This window comes from Papaver somniferum, chromosome 8 (assembly GCF_003573695.1).
Source record: "Papaver somniferum cultivar HN1 chromosome 8, ASM357369v1, whole genome shotgun sequence".
Taxonomy (NCBI): domain Eukaryota; kingdom Viridiplantae; phylum Streptophyta; class Magnoliopsida; order Ranunculales; family Papaveraceae; genus Papaver; species Papaver somniferum.
The window spans coordinates 29,075,423-29,099,297 of record NC_039365.1 but is presented as its reverse complement, the minus strand read 5'-3'; the positions used below and the strand labels follow the sequence as shown (position 1 = coordinate 29,099,297).

General features: G+C 36.1%; 2 protein-coding genes across 2 annotated transcripts; both read right to left on the bottom strand.

Annotated features, from left to right (window-relative positions):
• Positions 1 to 4,865: 4,865 nt before the first annotated feature.
• LOC113301458 (GDSL esterase/lipase At3g26430-like) lies at positions 4,866 to 7,003 on the bottom strand. The gene is made up of 5 exons (XM_026550233.1): positions 6,651 to 7,003; positions 6,036 to 6,245; positions 5,771 to 5,940; positions 5,381 to 5,651; positions 4,866 to 5,275 (listed from the first exon to the last, which is right to left on the bottom strand). Exons 1-5 carry the CDS (start codon positions 6,928 to 6,930, stop codon positions 5,022 to 5,024), a joined length of 1,185 nt encoding a protein of 394 aa, XP_026406018.1. The 5' UTR covers positions 6,931 to 7,003; the 3' UTR covers positions 4,866 to 5,021.
• Positions 7,004 to 7,236: 233 nt separating this feature from the next.
• Positions 7,237 to 11,559, bottom strand: LOC113301426 (GDSL esterase/lipase At3g26430-like). Its single transcript, XM_026550207.1, has 5 exons — positions 11,176 to 11,559; positions 9,047 to 9,256; positions 8,776 to 8,945; positions 7,928 to 8,198; positions 7,237 to 7,830 (listed from the first exon to the last, which is right to left on the bottom strand). Exons 1-5 carry the CDS (start codon positions 11,450 to 11,452, stop codon positions 7,565 to 7,567), a joined length of 1,194 nt encoding a protein of 397 aa, XP_026405992.1. The 5' UTR covers positions 11,453 to 11,559; the 3' UTR covers positions 7,237 to 7,564.
• Positions 11,560 to 23,875: the final 12,316 nt, after the last annotated feature.

Below are 23,875 nucleotides of genomic sequence, written 5' to 3'. Positions count from 1 at the left end.
CTAAAGGCATGAACGTTTCCCGGGTTACTCCTGTTTCCCCTTTTGGTGCATGCTACAAATCATCCACGATACCTCCTTGGACTTCTAAGCCAGGAAGTGTCGCCTTCATCTTTCCCAATAGTGAATGGAGGATTGTTTGGCGGGATCTGGTATCAGTTAATAATGATGCTGTGAGGTGTTTAGGATTTGTTGATGGAGGTTTAAAGCCTAAGACTTCCATTGTCATTGGTGCACATCAACTAGGGTGGTTCATGGAGTTTGATACTTCAAAATCAAGATGGGGATTCTTGCAGCCAGAGTCAGGACAACAATAAATTTATACTATCATACATTCAGCCAGGCTGTTAACGAAATGCTTTGTAGTGTGTACCATGTAGCCTTATTACTTGAATAAATGCCAGTTGCCGTGTTAGATTTCCTAGTTGCATTATAAATTTAGTCCACTAATATCGTTTTCGTATGGAAACATTGTAGCGCATGCTCTGATTATCAAAGAAAATTAAACAATACCATTTTTAAAATTAACCGAAGTAAATTCTATGACAGCATTGAAAAAGAATGAAAATAAAATTATAACAAATTGAAAATAGGTTGATTTTGATCAACAGTCTTTGTTGAAGCATGTTTCTTGAGTAGTTTGAAAACGGAGAACCTAGACGTAGGATTCCAAAACATTCCGACCTCGTCACCGGCTTCTAAATTCATCGGCTTAACAAATCTACGGTTCCATCCTGCTTGAAATATGTAAGAATTATTACTGCTCCACTTTTTGAATACTAGTTTACAATCCCTCAGAGTATCAAAATCTCTTACTAAAACTTTCACAGAATCACCATTATATTTTAACCATTGCACACGTTTGACATCCCAATATGAAAATATGTATCTCTCAACAATATCATGAGATAAAAGAAGTCTATGCAAATGATTAACATCACTTTTAGTAAGTACTTTCTTGATTTCCCATGGACCATCGTCCTTAAACAGTGGCATAAGATATCTCGGTGCTTGATGATCATACATGTGGTCAATAATGGGTGCTGTTGTATCGCATGCTTCCATGTTTCGCAATTCTTTTTCTTCTTGGTCGTACTGGTTGAGTAAATAATGGTTGTAAACGAGAGGTCTACTATAAGTTAATGCCTTTTGTGCTTCCTCTGATGATGCCACCTGTTGTGCTTCTTCTAATGCTACCACTTCTAATGCTGCCATTGAAAGAACTATAAACTTGTGTAATCTCTTGCGCGTACAAATTCGTATATACAGAGAACAGCCGAAGAGATATCAAGAAAGTATGATGAATGTAGTAGCAATACTATGGGGTTGAATTTATATAGCATTTGTAGGGGCAAAATATCGCACCTCTTATTTCTATGCGAAGTTGTCACTTCATTACCAAGCGAAGCCGATCGCACAATGGATACCAAAGATGACATCACAAAGTCACGAGTAAAGTGTGAAAGTTGTGCGAAGTTATAGAGCACGTGCGAGAAGATCCAATATAAGCGTGCAAGGACATCGCACGTCAGATCCGAAAATAGGGGCTTCATTAGCTGTACTCCACTATCTATTAGCTATCATCCACTATGTATATACCTATATAAAGAGAAAGAAAGGAGAGAAGAAAGGAAGATAGACACATTTGTAAAGAGATACACACTTTGTAGAGAGACACATTTTGTGGGGGAGGACTTTATTTTCTTTATCATCTTCTTCCTCCATCACCAAAAACTAGATCTAGAGCTCTACCAAAAAACTCATTAATGGAGATTCTAAATGTAATACTCATGTAATTCTAACAATCATAGTGAAGAACCATGGATGTAGATCACAATGATCGAACCATGTAAAAAATCCTTGTGTCTATTTATATTTCTAGCATTTATATTGATAATTAGGTGATAAAGATAAATAGATCTAGAAATTATTAAGAGGTGTTAATTGTGGGATTTCCCGCAACTATATTTTGGCGCTAGAAACAAGGAGAGAGTAAAGGATTTTATCCTACCTGCAATAAATCTTACTGGATCTACAAAATTCAGGGGAAAAAATGGAAGTTTCAGTGGAAAATTTTCATGTCCAGGAGAAAGAACAAGAGGCAAATCGTTGAAAGAAGCGAAGGAAGTCGAAGATAAGGATAAGAGGCAGGCGTTGTGATTTCTGTCACAAACAGAAACTCGCACAGATGGTTCGAGTTGGAAAAAGAAACAATAGGTCACGGGTTCGAATTTTCTCACATGCAAATGTTTCATTTTCTTCTCATCTCCAAGGGCGAATAAAGGAACAACAGAAAAACATTAAGCATTTACTTTGCATAGAGGTGCTTGAACAGTTGGTTAAGGCTGCAGAGTGTGCGTTCATGGTCGTATGATCGAATCCCGACACACACGTATTTTTCATTTTTGCACAGTTGTTAAGGGTACAATGAGGATAAAGATCTGCAGTTATTTCGCACAGTAGAGTTGTCACAGATGGTTCAGTGCGGTACATCGCAAGGAGCAGGTCAATGGGATTAAATCTTGCCTCTCGCATATTTGTTTTTGTTACGCGAAATTTATACAGAATTGCCTCTCGCACAGTTGGTCTTGGATTATTTCGCATGAGAGGTTCGCACACGTGGTCTTTTATTAGTTCGCATCGACTTTGATTATTTTGCATGAGAGGGTTAGCACAGTTGGTATGGTGTGAGAAAATGCAAGAGGCAGGTCAAGGGTTCAAGTCTCACTTCTCACACTTCTTTTTGTTGCGCGACATTCATACATTTCACTTCTTTGACAATAACAGCAAATCACATGAAAGCTAAGTACCACTTTCCTAGAACATTTTACTATTACACAAAATAAAAGATTTTTAATTTGATTTATTACAACGCGATACAATCGCACAATTATAAAGATTTCACAAATATAAAAAATCGAGAAAAATCTCGCAGATATCAATTTATTAGAATTTCTCTTAGATATTTGCTTTGCTTCAAATGATATGGTATTTAACATGGAGAGTAGTAGGGGGAAAAATAAGACCTATACAATAGGCTAAATAAGACCTCATTAGGATCATTTCCATGGAAGATATTTATCAAATGAGACCAAACAAGTCATACAAAGGAAATCAAAACAAACAGAAATGATTTGAACTTGCACATAAATGAAATTTTTTAACAAAAGAAATGTTGAATACTAATCTAAATTCTTATTTGCATTACAGCATAACATGAGGCAAAGAACATGGAGTAGTAGTTTCATTTGATTTGTTCGCATACTTCTTATTCACATGCAAGGACGGATACTTCTTATACTTCATCAAGGAATGATACGTCATACTTCTCAAAGCTTCGGAACTTCACATAAGAATAGAGGCAAGTGCGTGCTTTTCAAGTCCAGTATTATTTCGCTCGTACCTCCAACAACAACAACAAGGTGGATTTTCCCTTACAGATCGCTCCTCAAGCAATATTCAAGGAAAAAGAGGCAAAATGTAGGGGCAAAATATCGCACCTCTTATTTCTATGCGAAGTTTTCACTTCATTACCAAGCGAAGCCGATCGCACAATGGATATTAAAGATGACATCACAAAGTCACGAGTAAAGTGTGGAAGCTGTGTGAAGTCAAAGAGCACGTGCGAGAAGATCCAATATAAGCGTGCGAGGACATCGCTTGTCAGATCCGAAAATAGGGGCTTCATTAGCTGTACTCCACTATCTAATAGCTGTCATCCACTATGTAAACACCTATATAAAGAGAAAGGCAGAAGAGAGGAAAGGAAGATAGACACATTTGTAAAGAGATGCACACTTTGTAGAGAGACATATTTTGTAGGGAATGACTTTATTTTCTTTATCATCTTCTTCCTCCATCACCAAAAACTAGATCTAGAGTTCTACCAAAAAACTCATTAATGGAGATACTAAATGTAATACTCATGTAATTCCAACAATCATAGTGAAGAACCATGGATGTAGATCACAATGATCGAACCATGTAAAAAATATTTTTGTCTATTTATATTTCTAGCATTTATATTGATAATTAGGTGATAAAGATGAATAGATCTAGAAATTATTAAGGGGTGTTAGTTGTGGGATTTCTCGCAACGACAGCATTCGTTTGTGCTCGTGTTTTTTATGGAAGAGGAAACTGATTTATGTTAGGAAACCAACACGGTATATGGAATCTATTTTGGTGAAGGTTTTGGCCAATCTATAGAAATACTAGGAATTGTAGTTGTAAAGGTCTAAATCTATTAGTCCTGGTATTCCGTAAATAAGAGCCAGTTTTCATGCCGAATCCAGTAACTTCTCGAAAACGGAATTGCCTCCAAAAAAAAATAAAAAACTAAAACAGCTAAGAATTTGAAACCATTCTTATAAAAAGTTTCTTTAACTAGGATAGAAGATCCTGCTCTAAGGCTAAGTCCTATGGGTGCTAATCTAGCAGCTAGATTAGCAGTCCGCGTCATCAGAGACCACTATCAAGCGCTGTTTGGTTTAGCGCTTTAAATCTCAGCTGTTAGGTCAGAAAATTAATCTCCCAGCAATGAACCATTCAGCATAAAGGTTACTTTGTATTCAATCTCGTTGCTAGTTCAACTACGAGCAAAGGCTAGGAGGGAGAACTAGTGTTAACAAATAGGCCACACCTTTTTTCTTTGAACTGCTACATTTTTCTGCTAATCTAACAGCTCAATCTAACCCATAGGACTTAGCCTAACTAGGAAAAAGTAATTACATCCAATTTCCGAAGGCTGTTCCTCTATATACACCCCCAAACATGATGGATAAATCACAAAAAATTTAAAGAGAGACCACAGAAGCAAAAGAGCATTTCTGAAACAAAAAATGGATAACGTAACATTTATTCGGAAAGAGCATTTCTGAAACGACTAGTGAGCTCACCTCGATACCTATTAGCAGGGAGGAGTTTTTCCTGAATGAGTGTACTGAGCTACTTCAGTTTAAAAATCTCGTGTTCACAGAGAATCCCTATTTTTACTAATGAATCAGTATGAACTATAAAGTTGATCAATGGCATGCCATAGTCAATGACATTGGCGGGTCTGAGAAAGAACCGTCAACAATTTGATCAAACACGAATCTGTTTGCTGCTTCAGTATAGTGTACACCATCCCAACTAATCTTGACCTTTGGATTTTTGCATGAACCGATCAGTATCTCTGTTCCATTATTCACTTTCATCTTGGCGCCACATTGATATTTTGAGTTAAAGTTAAACTTTCCACCACGTCCACAACAAGCTCTAAGAGGCTGCTTAAATCCTGTTCATACAATTCAATCTAATATCATCAAATCAACTCCATTTGAATTCATTCTCAAGATTCTCAACTTTCAACCTCGTAATAAATATCAACTTAGAAAATTACCATATTTTTTAGAATTACTGATGAGCAAGTATTTGACTTTGTAGACGTCAACGTACGTGATTGCACTTGATGGGAGTTCTTTTCTGAGTTTTACTACTGTTTCATTCAACCTACGGTTGAAATATCGAGCTATATCATTGATAGGTTTGACGCAACCGAGTTTATCTATTTGCCCTGCAGTGATTTGTAGTGAATCTAACATGTACGCTAAGCATCCGACTGGACCAGTGTTGTGGATCCAGAAATATCTTCCTCCAAGACCGTAGATATCCTGAAGCAAGTCCATGCCAGAAAAAGATTTTAGTTCATTTTAGCAATTAGAAAATGTTCTAAAGCTATATTCATTCAACGAGGAAAGGAAAATAGAATAATAATGAGGAATTTAGATACCTTAACATTTTCGGAGAACTGATCGAGTATGTCAGATGTTATATTTCTGATTTCCTCCTTTGACATGCCAATCTTATAACTACTAGTGATATCATTTTGACCGATATCAATAGTGTATAAAGCTTGTGAGAAACATTCATTTTTTGGCATCAAATTTTGGAAAACTCCACCTGTAAAACAAAATATAAAGGGTTAGAATTATTTGATTATTTGTTAACATACTTTCGAATATTATGAAAAAATTCACAAATAGTTTATTTTTTACCTTGATTACGAAGTGTTTGAGTTTTGGTGGTGAATTGTGCATATTCGTTTTTCTGAATGTTTAATGAAATTGGACTAAGTCCACCCTGAGGAACCGAGTGATTCAAATTTTTAATTGTTGATCCAGCAGTCGCAAAGTTGGCTCCATGACTGAAATTTGCTCCGATGGAATCGAGATACGGACTGAGATAAGGAAACCCGAGTCTTTCAGCTGAAAAACATAAAAACCTTCGTGAGAAATTTACGGCAGTTGTACCATAACTACAGTTTATGTTGTGAAAGGGAAAGCGCGCACGAGTCGTGCAGAGATCACCTAGCTAGCTAATAAACGCCCAAGGCGCAAAAATCTGAGCCATTAATTTTTCTTTCTCTATTTTCCTCTGCGCCTAGGCGTTAGGCGAGGGTCTTGGCGCCTCGCCTATTCTAGCGCCTCACACATGTATCTTCCTGTTAGCATTATAAATAGCTCGCTCTTGTAATGCAAAAAAAAAAAAAAAAATTCGCAGCAGATTCTTTCTATGTGCATGAATGGCGACGTGTTGCACTCTTTTAAGAGATCGAAGTTAGCATATTTTTTTTTACGGAAGATTTTGAATCACTGAGTAAAATCACATACCTATGAAATCGATGATGAGGCGTCCATCCGAATATCTTCCTGCAGGAGCTCGGAAATAGGTTTTTCCCTCTGGTTGACCAAATTGTCGGAAAAGAGCTGAAGCACCCCCGGTATCAGAATTTGAGTCACCAAAATTGAAGATGGCTGGAAAACTGCAAGGATTATAATTTCTCGAAGAAGAATGAGCACCAACATATCCAACCAGAAGAGTAGTGATAACAAAGGTCACTGCAAATCTCAACAAAGGACAATGGAAGTAGCAGGAGTACGAGTATCCCATGATGAAAAGAAAGAAAAAGAAAAAGAAAACTGGTTGAAGAAGTGAGAGAGTAGTCGTTACATATATGGTTAAGAGTGGAATTCACGACAACTGTTGCAGTCTATTTTGTCTACTACATATATAGTTAAGAAGAGGAATCTTATCTGCCCAGATCTTAGCCGGAAATTGGCTGTCCTGTTGTAGGCACATGAGTCTTTTAGGGACAACTTTTAACATTTAGATACGGAAGATATGGGTATGAATATTTTTGTTGTCATGTTTTTGGGGGAAAGTGGAGTGTAGAGGACAAAGAAACGAAAAGAAATCTGTTTTGTAGCTTTTGCAACATTATTAATTCAAAAAAAATTATACAAGGTGTTTGAGTTTTGATGGATAGCATAGCTTAATCCTTCATGGTTCACAAATAACAGTTTTATCTATCAAATAATAAGCACCGATAATGATTTTGGTTCAGCATGGTCACAATGTCACATTAGTGACACTAACCCAAAACCCCCAAAAGTTACTGAACCAAGGTTTTAGAGTTCCAAAAATGATTAATTATTATTTAAAGAGAGACCAAAAGAGCAAAAGATGAATAGACTGAAACAAGAATGGACGGAGCACTTTCTTGAGCAACTCTGAGGAGTCAGAGTCAGTATGAGGTTGGTCTGCGGCAGGCCATAGTCAATGAGATTGGCGGGTCTGAGAAAGAACCATCAACAATTTGATCAAACACAAATTTGTTTGCTGCTTCGGTATAGTGGACACCATCCCAACAAATCTTAACTTTCGGATTTTTGCATGAACCAACCACTATCTCTGTTCCATTCACTTTCATCTTTGCTCCACATCCATATTTTGAGTTGAAGTTATACTTGCCTCCATGCCCGCAACAAGCTCTAAGAGGCTGCTTAAATCCTGTTCATATAACTCAATTTAAAATCATCAAATCAAATCCATTTGAGTTCGGTCTCAACTTTCAACCTTTGTTACATCAAATTAGAAAAATAATTACCATATTGTTTAGCTTTGCTGATGAGTGAATATTTAACTTTGTAGACATCCACGTACGTGATTGCACTTGATGGGAGTTCTTTTCTGAGTTTAACAATAGTTTCATTTAGCCTTCGGTTGAAATACTGAGCTATATCATTGATAGTTTTGACGCAACCGGCTTTATCAATTTCCCCCGCAGTGATTAGTAGGGAATCTAGCATGTACGCTAAGCATCCAACTGGGCCAGTATTGTGGATCCAGAAATATCTCCCTCCTAGACCGTAGATATCCTGAATCAAGCCCATGCCACCTAAAGATATTTAGTTTCTATCCAAATTAAATGGATTTTAGCAAACAGCCTTCTCTTTTCTTTCTTTTTTTTTTGTGACTAACTAGAGCTGCAATTAACAAGTCTTGGAGTAGTAACTCCCTTGCATCATTTTAAAATATGTAAACTAAAAACTAGCAACAACCAATTATTTATACATGGTGATAATGCTTGCACTCAAAGAAAAGAAAAATAAAAAACAAAAAAATCCGTTAAATGATATATTTCCTCCAGTTCTGGAAAAGAATTACAATCATCCGCTCTTTTTGGTCTTTCTTTAGATAAAAAAAGAAAAAAAAAAGTTATTTCTTTTTTAGAACTGAGGTAGTATCTGTTAAAAATAGCTCATCACTTTGTTTGCCCAATTATAGGGACAGAATTTAAGCATAGTTTCCATACCTCAGGCCGTCATTAATAGGCCCAAAAGGCCAAAAACAAACACCAAATCATTTTTTTATAAAACAATGTATATTTAAGTCGGAGAAAAAAATAATTTCCACGAGGAGAGAAAAATAGAATACAATGCGAAATTTGCATACCTTAACACTTTGGGAGAACTCATCGAGTACGTCAGATGTTATATCTCTAACTTCCGCCTTTGTCATACTGATGTTGTAACTACTAGTGATATCATTTTGGCCAATATCAAAAGTATATAGAGCACGTGAAAAATATTCACTTCTTGGCATTAAATTTTGGAAAACTGCACCTGTAAATTAAATAAATTATTTTGTTAGTTAATTCTTAAGCTACATACTTATAAATTAGTATTATACTAACAATTTTATTCAAAATGACAATGATAGTTACCTCGATTTCGAATAGTTTGAGTTCTTACAGTGAATTGTGCATATTCATTCTTTTGAATATCTAAAGAAATTGGACTGAGTCCACCCTGAGGAACGGAGTGATTTAGTTTCCTAATCCTTGATGCAGCAGTCGCGAAGTTAGCTCCATGAGTGAAATTTGTCCCAATAGAATCTAGATATGCGCTGAGATGAGGCAATCCTAGTTTCTCCGCTGAAATACATAATAAGCCTTTGTCATAACATTTGCATCGATGGACATTTAGGTTTTACTTTTCCCGGAAATGTGAATAATGTCATGTATGGAATTATAATAATTTAAAATGACGATTTTAACGACCTGTAACTAAGACTTCAGTACTAGTTCCTCATATACTCCCTCCCTACCTATTATATAGGCGAAATTTTGATTTTTATTTATACCACTAAAGAGGCAGAATCCTATTTTCAAGATGAATTTTCTTCTAAATATCCTTATTTATTGGACATGGAAAATTATAGTAAGAATAGGACAAAGAATAAAATAAAAGAAAGGTATGAAAAATTATGAATCCAAAGCACTTTTCTTAATCTATAAGAATTGTCCACCTCCGCCTATATATGTAGTACGGAGGGAGTATACCATTATAATTTTTACAGGTCAAAAAAGTAAAGAATTATAATAATTGTATTAATAGGATGTTCTATTTGTTATTAGCAGTAGAATCATAAGTTAATATTGAAGGGGTTAAATATGTAATATACAAAAAGGAAAAATTTAATGTACTAAACGTTAAATACTAGGCGGGTTAGATACAAATTATTAGGAAAAATTAAGGGTTCTTGCATGATCCCGAAGATTTTGGGAAAAGATTAAAGCCAAAATCAACCAACACTTGGTTCCACCCTTGATTATTATGTTCAGTGACGGAACTTGAGGTGGTTTGGGACGCTAAAAATCATTCCCAAAGTTCTAAACTTTCTTCAAAATTATTTTTCATAAATAATTGGTGTACTAATTTACCTCGTTTAAGTTTATATAGATTTTTAATCTTGTTTCTATCACCAGTTATGTTATATAACTAGATGACTGCTACAGCAGTGCAGGGACGACCAAAGTCAGGGAGCATGTTTTTGTGACGCAATTTGTTACAGATTTGCAACAAAATTTGTAACAGTGATTTTATAACATTTATAAGCGTTATATTTGTCTAACACTTATATTGTAACAATTTTGTAACATTTCAGTAACAGTTTTAAATCTGATTGCTGAATTTTGTTGGCAACCAACGATCCAGATTAAAATTAAAAGCTTAGGTGACGGTTTTTTGACCATTTTCATGCCTAATTACCGTCAGTCGGACCGACTTCCAATCATTTTCATTGCTCCTAACCATAATCGGGGACGATAACTCTCCGATTGTTGATTCAATTTCGAGAAAAAACGACCAATACCCATTCAATTGGATCGATTAAAAATGAAAATTAAAACGTTGCAAGGGGTGCATTTTTAGCTCCCATATTAATAGTAAAGGAGAGACTCCCTTCTGTCATCCCGATAACAAATATTTGGAAATCGGGAGTCAACATATCATGGTATTTACGTGAATAACAAGTTCATGGTATACTCCCAAGTAAAATTTGGTATACTCCAGGTAAATTAGTACACCTATTTCATTTTTAGTTAGTTAACAAATTATCAGCTATATATTAACTAAAAATATCTTTACTACCCTAAGCACATGCTTAAATGTTTCTTTTTTTATTCTAACACATGCGTAAATGTGACCACAAGATGAAGTTGTTTGTTGTACCTGTAGATTTGCACGAGAGTCTTACTTGTGGTAGTATGTGTGGCACAGCTAGCTGATTTTGGTTTTATTTGGAACAGGCAAGAATCTTTAAAGACCGGAGATTATTTTATCTTAATTTATTATTGCAAGAAACAAAGACTCGAGAATTGACTCTACCTAATTTCTCTAATTGGCATCATCGCTCTTGTAACGCAAAAGAAACAGAAACGAAATGGAGGCTACATTGACCAAAAACTTCAGGCGAACGCAGATTCTTTCTATGTGCATGAATGGTGACGTACACTGAAGATAGTATATTTCTTCTTACAGAAGATTTTGAAGCGCTGAGTAAATCACATACCTATGAAATCGACGATGAGGCGTCCATCCGAATATCTTCCTGCAGGAGCACCAAAATAGGTTTCCCCTGCTGGTGGCCAAGCTTGTCCGAAAACAGCAGAAAAGCCTCCTGTATCAGAATTAGAGTCACCAAAATTGAAAATGGCTGGAAAATTGCAAGTTCCCGAAGAAGAAGAAGAAGAATGGGCACTAGCATTTCCAACGAGAAGAGTAGCAATGAAAAAGGTCACCGCAAATCTCAAGAAAGGGCAGTGGAAGTAGGAGTATTCCATTACCATGTGAGGAAAGAAGAAGGAAGCTGATCGAAGAAGGGGAGAGAGAGAGAGGAGAGAGAAAATAGTAGCGAATTCGATCAGTCCCAGAGAAATCACGAGAACTATTATTAGCACTCTATATTGTCTACTTATATAGTGTTAAGAATGGAATCTTATCCGCCCATATCATCTTACCACGAAAGAGGCTGTACTGTTGATGACTTTATTGATTTTTTTGATGCTGACGGCTTTTTGGTAGAGTGAATCTGTAATTGTATCAATCATGATTGAGCAGTGGTACCTATAAATTAAATAAAGATATTACTATTTATTTTTTTATTTTTTTTATCAAAAAAAATTTATCATCATTAATGGAAAGGAGTTTACAGGTATTTGATGAAGCCGGGCCACAAGCTGAGTTCCAATCCCTTTTTGGATAACAACACCTATCCTGTAAAAAAAGAAAATCTTCAACAACAATATTCTCATCATGACTAGCCATGTAATTTCGCAACCTCTTCAGGAAATCCACAGTATTACTCCCTAGCCTACCCAAGGTAGTGAAGGAAAGAACATCAAACCCCAACCTCTGACTCGTACATTTCTCAAAATACTTGGCCCTCTTCTTCCCCTTTTTACGCCATCCTTTGTAGCATTTCTGGCCAGGCTTTCTTTTCTTCCTCTTACAATTAGATCATGTATATCCTTTCCGCCTGCACTGAAAGTGCCGACATTATCGAGAACTTCATAATCATATCCTTCCAAACCGCCTGCTGAAACCATTATCACTTTTTTGTCTTCTCTATTAGTACAGCCTTCATTATATTGAGAGAAACTTGATGCAGAACTTGTTTTGCCTCTAGACAGATCCATCCTATCTAATGTTTCAAGCCTGTTCTTCATATTTCTCTCCTCTTTATCAGACCATGACCAATCCTTCTCAAAAATCTAAGTTTTAACATTGCAAACATAACTGCATTTACTTCTAGATTATTACTTGTATTTACTTCAAAAGATCTGAAATAGTTAAAACAACTATTGAAATTCTTATCTAACATAAAGTCCTCCATGTTCACTTTTCCTTCCACTTGAGTAGAGTCACCAGAAGACTCATTATTCTGCCAAGACACTGTGACATTTATGCATTTCATATCATTCAACCACAACATCACAGTAATCATGGTCTTCTTCCTATCCTTGTTGTCTACACCTTGGGGTGTACTGATGCACCTTGCTCCTATAAACCTTCCTGAATGATTTGTGGCTAACATTATTATATAATCATTAGTATCATTGTTGTTGTGAAAAACAGTGAAATAAGCCTTTCCTTGTTTTCCTTCTTCAAACCCAGTCTTCTTAGGAACTTCCAACTTCTTAACTGCCATTATGTGTGTCATAATCTGAAAAGTTGTATACTTATAGTTTGGCTTACTGCCATTAAACACAGTTTCACTCCTGGATTTCTAAACAAACCACATTGTGATAGCACAAATATTCTCTCAACTGACATCATCATGAGAACCTTCTTTTTTTTTTGTTTTGAAACCAAGTTTTGATCCAGTTATGCAAGGTGATATTGTTTGTTTTCTTTCAGTAATCTTCTTGATTATTTAAAAAAAAAAATATTGTTTGTTTTCTTTCTATTAGTATTATAAAGCAAATGATTCCAGACCTTTTTTAAAAACTCACGGTTCATGAATATGTGATCTAAACTTTCAACAGACCCATTACAAAGAACACAAGTAATGTTTTTTTTTTTGATCGAAAGAGGAATTTTATTTAGAGAAGAAGAATGTACATGTAAATCTACCAGAGGTAGAATAGAAAAGGACAAATAAGAAAATTACAAAAAGATAGAGTTCCAATTTTGAATCTGTGAAGACACAAAATCTTGTGTACCTGTTGCTGCTGCCCAAACTAAAATAGAGGATTTGACAGACAAACCAGATCATCATCTGTTTTGTAAATATATTGTTCCTCAAAACGTCTGCAATTCCTTTCATTCCAAATTATATTAACAACCGCTGCTGGTATTAGATCCCAAATATAATTCCCTGTAGGGGAAAAATGATTATGGTGCCAACTTTCTGCCAAAATTCTCATGGAACCCGGTAAAACCCAACTCCAACCTGTATTAAACAGAATGCTCGACCAAATCTTATAAGCAATCTTACAATGTAAGAATAAATGATCCCGAGATTCTACACCAATTCCACACAGAACACAAGAATTATGGAGATCCATACCTTTGTGTTGCAAGATATCAATTGTATTCAGTTTACTGTGAATCAAACACCACATTAAGATATTAATCTTTGGTGGTATTGCCGTCTTCCAAATGAACGAATAAGGAAAGTGATTAACTCCATCTTCTGCCACTAATTTAGCATATAGTGATTTCACAGTAAAAACTCCCGTGTGGTTAAGTTTCCATCTGCGAGTATCCGTCAGATCATCTTGAGTAGGTGGATTGTCCCCTATAATGGTAAGTATTGTAGCAAATTCCACCACCTCTGTATTTGAAAAAACACGCCTAAAATCAAACTTCCAACCACCTTCTAAAGATATCATTGCAACAACTGTTATATGTTTATCCCGAGAAAGCTTATAAAGATTAGGATGTGCTTTTGTTAATGACAAATCTCCACACCAAATGTCATTCCAAAAAGAAATTAAACTACCTGAATGTAAGTATAAGGTAGAATTGGCACTCAAAAGATTAGCAGTTTACGCAATGGCTCGCCAACAAGAGATACCATATGTTGTAGCAATTTTACCGGGATTCCAAAAAGAAAACTCTGAGCCATATTTCTCCTCTATTATCTTGTACCATAGCTTGCTCTTTTCGACACCAAACCTCCTACACCATTTCGCAAGCAAAGATAAATTCATTAATCTCAGGTTACACACACCTAGGACGCCTTTTTCTTTAGTAGCGCAGACTAAATTCCAGTTAACCAAATGAGAAGTCTTTACTCCATCTTTATATTCCCATAAGAAATTGCGCATCTTCTTTTCGAGGATTTTAATAACAGAAATTGGTGCTTTGAACAACGAAAAATAATATGTTGGAAGAGATGACAAGATGCATTTGATAAGAACGAGCTTACCTCCCTTTGATAAAGAAATACGTCTCCAGACGGATAATCTGGCGTCGAATTTCTCTATAATTGGGTCCCAAATTCTCTTCGAACTGGACTTATCACCTAACGGAATTCCCAAATACTGGAAAGGTAAACAGTCTATTGTACAACCGAATTCCTCAGCCCACAAGGTTAAGTTTGGGACTTCTCCAACAGAAATAATCCTTGTCTTGGCAGTGTTTACTTTTAAACCTGCAATGTACTCAAAACACTGTAAAGCTGAAAACAGATTATGTAACTGCTCCTTGTTATTTTCAACAAAGAAAATCGTATCATCTGTATAATGAAGGTGATTCACTATGGTACTTGTAGGTGTGACTGAGAAACCGCTGAAAAGACCCTGATTCGCAACTCTATCTATATATCTGGAAAAACCCTCCATCGCAATGTTGAACAAAAGAGGAGAAACAGGGCATCCCTGTCGAACTCCCCTTGTACTTGTGAAGTAACCAAAAGAAGATCCATTAATTAAAACTGAAAATGATGAAGTAGCATAACAGAACCTCAACCAGTTGCGCCATTTTGAGGTAAACCCCATTTGAATAAGCACAGATTCAAGATAATTCCAATTTATTCTATCAGACGCCTTCTCCAGATCAATTTTGCATAAAATTCCAGCATTTCCAGACCTTAGTCTAGAATCTACCAACTCGTTGGCTATTAGAGTACCATCGATAATTTGTCTGCCTTCGATATACGCGCATTGCACCGGGGATATGAGTTTATCCATGACAAGTTTGAGTCTCGTGGATAACACCTTGGCAATGATCTTGTAAACACTAGTAAGGAGACATATATGTCTACAATCCTTGATTGTTTCGATGTGATCCTTTTTCGGTATAAGAGTAATAAAAGTAGAATTATGCTTAGAATTAATATTACCTGTGGTACAAAATTCATTCACCGTAGCCATAAAATCTCCTTTGATGAAATGCCAACACTTCTGAAAGAAAATAATTGGAAATCCGTCTGGACCCGGAGCTTTGTCATTTCCTAAGTCCCTGATGGCACGTACGACCTCATCTTCATTAAAATCAGAATCTATGATAATAGCTTCTGTAGCAGTGATGGAATCAAAATCAATCCCTTCTAAATCAGGCCTAATAATTTCTTCTTCAGTGAAAAGTGTCTTGTAAAAACCCACAATATGTTCTTGTAACCTCTTCCTATCAGACACAAGTTCATTGCCGATGTATAATTGCCTTATTCTATTGTATCTACGTCTCGCAGAGGCATTGCTGATGAAGAATGAAGTGTTTCGATCTCCCTCTTGTAGCCATTTGGTTTTTTATTTAATTTTCCATGACGTCTCCTCCATTTTAGAAATCCTTTCGAATTCCGCTTTATTTTGTAGATGCACATTTCACTCTTCTTCTGTGAGAACATTATCTTCTCCTAGCAAATCTAGAGTTTGAATATCCGAGAGAATGATATTGAGCTTTGTGGTTGTGTGTCCAAAAACTTCTTTGTTCCAGACTTTTATCTTTTCCTTAAGTACCTTTAACTTCAACCAAAGCACTGTAGTAGGTGTACCTGCAAAACAAAAAGAAAGCCACCAATCTTCCAGTAATTGTAAGAAACCATTCTCCATGAACCACATAGCTTCAAACCTAAAAGGACTAGGTCCCCAGGAAGGGTCAGAAATGTCTAGAAGGAGTGGAATGTGATCGGATGTAGGTCTGGCTTTAGCTAACTGGGTAACGAAAGGGTAATGTTGTTCAAAAGATGGGGAAATGAGAAACCTGTCTAACCTGCACATAACCGGATTTGATTGTCCATTCGACCAAGTGTATCTTGCACCCTTCAGAGGCAAGTCAATGAGATCGTGCTCAACTATAAATTTGTTGAACTTTCTCATACTTCTTGTAATCCTCTTATAATTCTTTTTTCACCACACTTCACAATTGTGTTGAAGTCACCCACAATACACCATGGAATATTAATCCAATATCTACAAACGTTATCGAGTTCTAGCCAAAATTCAGTCCTCTCCACTGAATTGTTTGGTCCATAAACGTTTGTAATCACCAACTGGAAGTTGTCATTCTTATTTTTACATAAAATTGACAGCGTGTAGTCACCGACAAGTGAATCACTTACTTCCAAAAAATCTCTATCCCAGAGAATTAACATGCCACCGGAATTTCCTACCGATTGTTGTAGAGTCCAACCTACATTCTTATAACCACATATTTGCTTAATATCCCAAGAGGAACATTGCATCATCTTTGTCTCTTGAAGAATAATGATAGGAGCTCTAATCATCTGCAGGAATTTATGAACCACCGTTCTTCTTCTATTGGAGTTCAATCCCCTTACATTCCAAGTAAGAATTTTAAGATTCATTTAAAACAAACTTTGCCCCTTGAATTTACTGACCTCTTTGTTCTGGATGTTGGTGAAGAAATCACCTCAATGGACATCCCCCGTCTTCTTAGCTCATTCCTCAACTTCCTTGGTATAACCGGAACTAAGTGATCATTGGAACTCGTATCATCCGAGAGGTTTGCTGCTAAAGAATTACCAGATGAAACATTATCATCTACCAAGTTTGCTGCTACTGGATCATAGCCCAGTGGGTATTCCAGTGAAGTACTATCAGTGTCATATGCGAATTCTTTTGTTGCATGCTCAAAGACCGGTGGAATTTCTTCTGCTGTTTGTTTGCTGTCGTCTTCCAAAGATATAAAAGAATCTTCCAAACCCAATAAGGGTAAAGAGCTTTGTCATTCTTCATGCACAGGTACAATATCAACATCCTCTATACTGATAAAGTTTTGAACAGCATAATCCTTATGTATTTGTTTCTTTATTGGTAAAGTCGGAATTGGTTTGAGGATAGGACCTGAATTTGATACCTTAGAGATGAGGTATTTCCTTGTGTGATTTTCCATTGCTGGAAATCCAATACCCAGTGTAACACCCAGTGCAAAGAGACGTTTAACTTCTTTCATTATCCAAATTGGAATCGAAATCTGAGTCCTTGTATGCTGTGGTGATGTAATTTGTGGCTGCAGTAAGTTGTTGATGTTTCTGTAAACTTTCGTAACTTCTTTTAGGTGTTTGAATGAAGTTGGTAGATGAAGAGATGTTTGTTTAGGGTTTTGCTAGGTGAAAGCTATAGGTTTAGGGTTTTGAAAGTTGACAGATGTTGGTTTAGGGTATTGTAGGTGAATGGATGTAGGTTTAGGGTATTGAATAAGGTCATGGATGATTGTTTTGAGGTTCAACAGATTCTACTACTTCAGGTATCATATTATCTGTTTGATATGCATGGATCGAATTATCTGTTGCATGAACTGCATGGATTTTGAAATCAGTCGGACAATCTTCTACTGCAATTATTTCTGGGACTGCGAGTTTGAAGGATGTCGTATGACTCACCATATCAATGTCCATATCATCATCCACATCAGTTTCCACTGCAGATACATTGGATGACAGCTCACATATTGTACTTTTTGCCAGACCTGGACTACAGACTTTCGTGTGGCTTTTCTCGATCTTTTTTTCCTTTTTTTCCTGAGTTTTTTAACCACCGTAGAATTACAAACATCTTTAACTTCCGTGATATTAGCACCAGAATCCTTTGACTGAGAATATTCCCTGCATGCATCCGCTATTATATTGGCATTCTGGTGAGTCTTCCTTTTTGTGGTATTAATGATATCCCGCAAATCATGTGTAACTGATATGTAGGGATCTTGACCTCTCAACGGTGTGATTATGAAATTACAGTCAGCGTGAGAAGACTTTCCAGTTATTGCAGTATGTGCAGTAAACATTTGATTACCACAAAATATCTTGATTACTCGTGGGATTGCATTAATACCATTCATATTTCTGATCTTCATTCGCATGGCTTGAAGGTTGGAAAGCTTAAGGGTATGTTTGTCGATCAAAAGTAACTCACCACAGATTTCACCAATAGCATGAATGAGTTTCAAAGACCAATAATGAAATGAAATTCCCAGAATTTCAATGTTAAAAACATAATGATGTTCTGCCACACTACCCCAAATCTTGTGATGCCATCGGAACACAGAATAGCTAATGTTGTTTACAATGAACTGGAACTCAAGATTTGCCCTGGAGAAGTTTTCATCAACATAGAAGATAGCCTGTGTTGAATTGATCGGGAATAGCTCAAATGGTTTCGGAATATTGAGTTCAAAACAAAGCAGTTTACCAATTTTCGACCATGAGTTAACCTTGTCAGAAGAAGAGATCACAAAAGCCTTATCCCATTCTCCTAAGTTTGCTGAGTTATGGTCCATGTGTATAAATTTTTCATATTTGGAAATCTTTGTTTTGACAGATGATGGTGCTGCATACCGGTCACAGGTAAATGGTGAAATTTTTGCTTGGGATGATGCTTTGGTTTGTTAGGTTTTGAATTCTGGTGGAACAGGGATTATGCATATGTGATGTTAGGTCATGTGAAATTCTCAAATGAGGTGGAATGGTTTTGTGGATAAAGTAACTGAGATTTAGGTTTTGACAAAGATGAAGAAAAATTGATGATGGATTCCATTACATCAGCCATGTTAAACCATCCTTCGAAACGTTCTCCAGATGGAATATAAAAAGAAACGGGGTATGCTTTTGGGTTGGGCCTAGATAAAAAAAATCTGAAGATAATATCCCTTATCATTGGTTAGTTTCGTTGCATTGAACCATTGCTGATTATCTTCATATTTCCAGACTTTTCTTCCAAGATCTCCATTCTTTGCTGCTTCAAAGAGTAGCTTCTGTAAATCAATGGCTAGGCTATGGGTGAAAGAACCACTAAGTTTTCCATGTGAATGAAACTCAGTTAAGGTAATGGTTGAGGATGGAGCGGACTTACTACAGGTTATTCTAAAAAACTTCCTATCAATTGTGATGAAACGTTGTTCTGAGGACATGATTCTTATGGGTTTTAATGGATCTAAGGCTAGGAAACTAAGGGATCTAATCACTAATAGGGATGAAGAATGCTATGGTTGGAGAATGGTTAGAGAATGGATGTGAGAGAAACATGGCTAGTCACATAAGAGAGAATGTTTATGTCAGGAAAAATTTTATAGATTCTTTCTCCCACGAGGAGAATATCATGTAAACATTTCCACAAGAAAACTTTAATTCTAGGCATCACTCCCATTTTCAAAGATCTCTTATATGTGTCGTTCAAGTATAGTTGCATAAAGAATCAGCGTGCTACAAATAGAAATTACAAAAATGCTGTTATTATTTGAGAATCTTGTATTAGTGGCAACAGAAAATCCGTTTTTTTTTTTTTTTCTTTTTTGACACGATCAGAAAATCCAAGATTGGTGAACCCTTATCATCCTCGGCTTTTGTCGCCTATGATGTGTCATGGATAAGTGAACCCTTAACAGCCCGCAGTGGCTCCGACTAAACAGCTATGAAGAGTACCTTTACGAGAGGTTATGGAACAATATGTAGGGGATAAGAAGGATTTCCGATGATCGATGGTATTTTATCAGAAACTTTCAAGAATTTCAACAAGGTCTGATTCCAGTTCAAATTAGAGAGTGGAATATAACACAGGAACCAGGTACAGAACCGTGAGAAACTAGAACCGAATGTTATTACTAGACTAGTTCAATTCGTAGAGAAACAACAGGCATAGAATAGGATCTCAACAGAAATCAATACTTTACAGGTAAAGCTAAAATTATCACTTTTGAGTTGGTGGATAACAAAATCCATAAATCTTAATTTTCTGTTTTTTTTCTTTTAATTTTCTGTTAACATAACAGCCTTTTAAGTGGTTGCATCATCACCAGCTCACGCTTGGCGTATTAATCTTCAGTTTCTTTATCCATAAATCAGGGAGAAAAAATCAAAAAGTATGCTGTACCAAACGAAAAGACGTCTCGGAAAAAGAAATGGACCGACCCAGGCAAACCATCGATTGCAAGAGGGACAAATTAAGATCACGATATAGGCTTTAGGAATCCACGATAACGTGTCAGTAGTGGTCGTGCGTGCAGATTCATCCAGATCCTAAGGTCTTCTTCCGAAAATTCACGGACGGTACCAAAAAGTAAAGGGATCATGCGTTCAGTAGGGTAGTTCATGGCCATGCGCGTGGGTCATAAAGTAGCTTCCCTTGCTAATGGTCCCTAAATCTCGAATTTGGTTATGTTGGAATCTCGAACCAAAATTGAACGCTTTAGGCCAAGCGCAGTGGTTGTGCGTTGCAATTAACTATAGCTTAATTGAAACTAAGCAAAATGGTTGTAAGATGCACCTCATTATATTGCTTAGTTATGCCACACGGAAATTCACTTCCAGTGTAAAAGCATAAAACCAAAATTCAATCCTTTTTTAAAAAATTTATTTCAACCAATTTAGATAAATATTAATTATGAGTTAAAAAGAAATAAATAAAGATACAATAGAAAAAAATGAGTTGCAGTAAAATAAAAGAGTTAAAAATGAAAAATCAGGAAACAGAAACTAAATATCCGTTCAAAACCACATGCAAACTGAGTTTCCGCAAAGAAACTTTTCAAAGTGATTTCCTATAGTTTAAAGGGATATCATTCAACTCTTTATAGTAGCGAAGGAATTTCGCTCAATTTTACAGTTTATGAAAACGCGGAGGTATAACAACCACACCCAATTCGGAAATCTGTATGGACTAAGCTCCAATATAATTCCGAGAACACCAACTTAAAAGTGAGATTCAATCAAGAAAGATATCAAAGAGCTTTATCTCTTTCTCAATGCAATCAGTGAATCAACTAGATAGAAATCCGTGAGACTGATTTTTATGAGAATAACTCAGAAGGTACCAAAGAGCAATGCCCGAGAGTCAATCAAGTCATGTCCAACAAACAAGGTCGGATTTATCAACTATGATTGAACTACACACAACATATGATATTTCAATTATATAAACAAATATCATGCGAAAAAGAAATAACACAGACACCAGAAATTTTGTTAACGAGGAAATGCAGAAAAATCCCGGGACCTAGTCCATATTTGAACACCATACTGTATTAAGCCACTACAGACTCTAGTCTCCTACAAGTTAACTTCGTACTGGAATGTAGTTGATCCCTAACCAAGTCTCACACCGATTAAGGTACAGTCACGTTCCTTACGCCTCTTGAATCCCAGCAGGACTCCTCCCACTTGATTCTCTTAGCTGATCTCACCCACAACTACGAGCTTCTACGACCCAAAGTCGAAGACTTATAAACAAATCTGTCTCACACAGATATGTTTTTTCTGGTTTTGTTTCCGTCTTTAGATAAATCAAGGTGAACAGGAAACTCAACTAATAATCCGGTCTTATACTCCCGAAGAGCAGCTTACAAATATTAGTCACCTCACAATAACCTAACTCATTAACAGAAGAAGTTACTGCGGAATCGCAAGAGTCTGAGACGAAGAACTGTTGTGTTTACTTTTTATATATTACCTATCGGAGATAAATCTCAAGTAAATCTTAGAGAAGATAAAACCCAATACGATAAAAAAAAGGTAAGATCAGAGTACGCAGCTACAGATAAAATAGTTGGATTTGGCTTCACGAATGCCAAATGAAGTATTCAAGTCGTCAACCTCATAATGGTTTTGGAAAACCTAGGTTAATGGAGAGTCTACTCTAGTTTGCAACTGGGACACACGAGAGTGTCGGGATTAGGTTTCTCATATGCTAGAGTTCTTCCTTATATAGTCTTTCAAATCAGGTTACTAATAATCAAAGCTAAGATAGCTTAGTAACAAAGCAATTGATATTCATCGTTAGATGAACTCCTGATTTAAGATTCAAGCTAAGTCTGCTTGGAAATTAAGCAATCAATTTTCACTATTAGATGGTATTAGCTTGATACACACAAATGAAATACACATATGTCTAGATATAGATGACCCGTACCTAAACGTGTATAAGAAGTTGGCTCACGAATAGTTAACACAAGTTAACTTCATGAACACTTATAGTTTAGCCACATTCATCAAACACTTCTAGGTCAAATATGATGATCAATTAATCATGATAGATAATCAAATGAAACTAATTTTGTTTCAAGAGAGTTATTCAAATGTTCATCATCTCTTAGAAATATGTATGAACCATTTGAAACATATTCGGTTTGGTTTTTAATTATATAAATTACTTATACAAGAACCAATTCATGAACATAATGCCACGGTTTGCAAAACAAGTTCGCATACCTTATTTCATTAAAGTTCCAGGGACTTTAGTTCTCAAATTGTGTTCGTAAGCGAACTTGAGTTCCTGAGTATGAAAAATCATACTTGCTGATTTTAGAACCTTACCACTTTGTTCGCAAACAGAGTACGCGAACCACAGTTTCGGACATTGGCCTTGTCGTGTCGTTCGCAAACAGAGTACACGAACCACAGTTCCAGACTTAGCCTTGTCTAGCCGTTCGCAAATATAGTAAGCGAACTACAGTTCCGGAAATTTTCACAGGAAAATACGTTCTCAAACAATAGTTCCGGACCTGAACTAGAGCTTCACAGTTAGCAAACAAGGTATACAACCTTTGTTATATCCAGATATTGGTAGTGGTTCCAAACTCTCATTTAATCATTAAACATCCTTACAAGACAACAATGGTAATCTTACACATACCACTAGCTTCAAGTAATTTTCAAATGATTAATCGATCAATACAAACTTCCCAAGTTAACATCAAATAATTTTGTCACACAAATCATATAAGACGTTCAAGGTAATTTTCACATAATCTTCTTGACTTCATATTTAGTTTCCAACAAATAATTTGTTTCCAACTAAACTCATCAAGTTGATGATGAAGTTTAAGCTAAAGCTAAAAGCTTCCAACACATGTTTCGAGAAATATATAAACGAGATAAACTCGGCTCAAAATTTCAATTGTGTATAATGTAAAAGTCTATATAGCCATACGACTTAGTCTATTCATAAAATAGAATATAATAAAATTCTCACTGATATATAAGTTTTAGTACACATACCTTTTGTTGATGAAGTTCCTCTTAGCTCTTTAGTAGACTTGTTCTTCAATTAGTGAACGCCAAGAAGTCTAAAGCTCAACTACACACTTTTATCCTAATCTGAGACATAGTTATAAGTAGACTACAAATCAAGTACATAGTTTTGATCAACTAAACTTGACAAACAAGCTTGAGATAGCAACGCTTGTGAGTTCAACCGAACAGTGCTCTAACAATATATTTTGTCTCTTTGGACCAAAAGTACTTCCATCGCTTGCAATACACTCCTACAGGCAACCCCTTTCTTTCATGCTGAAAGAAATTGTCCTCTCCGCAA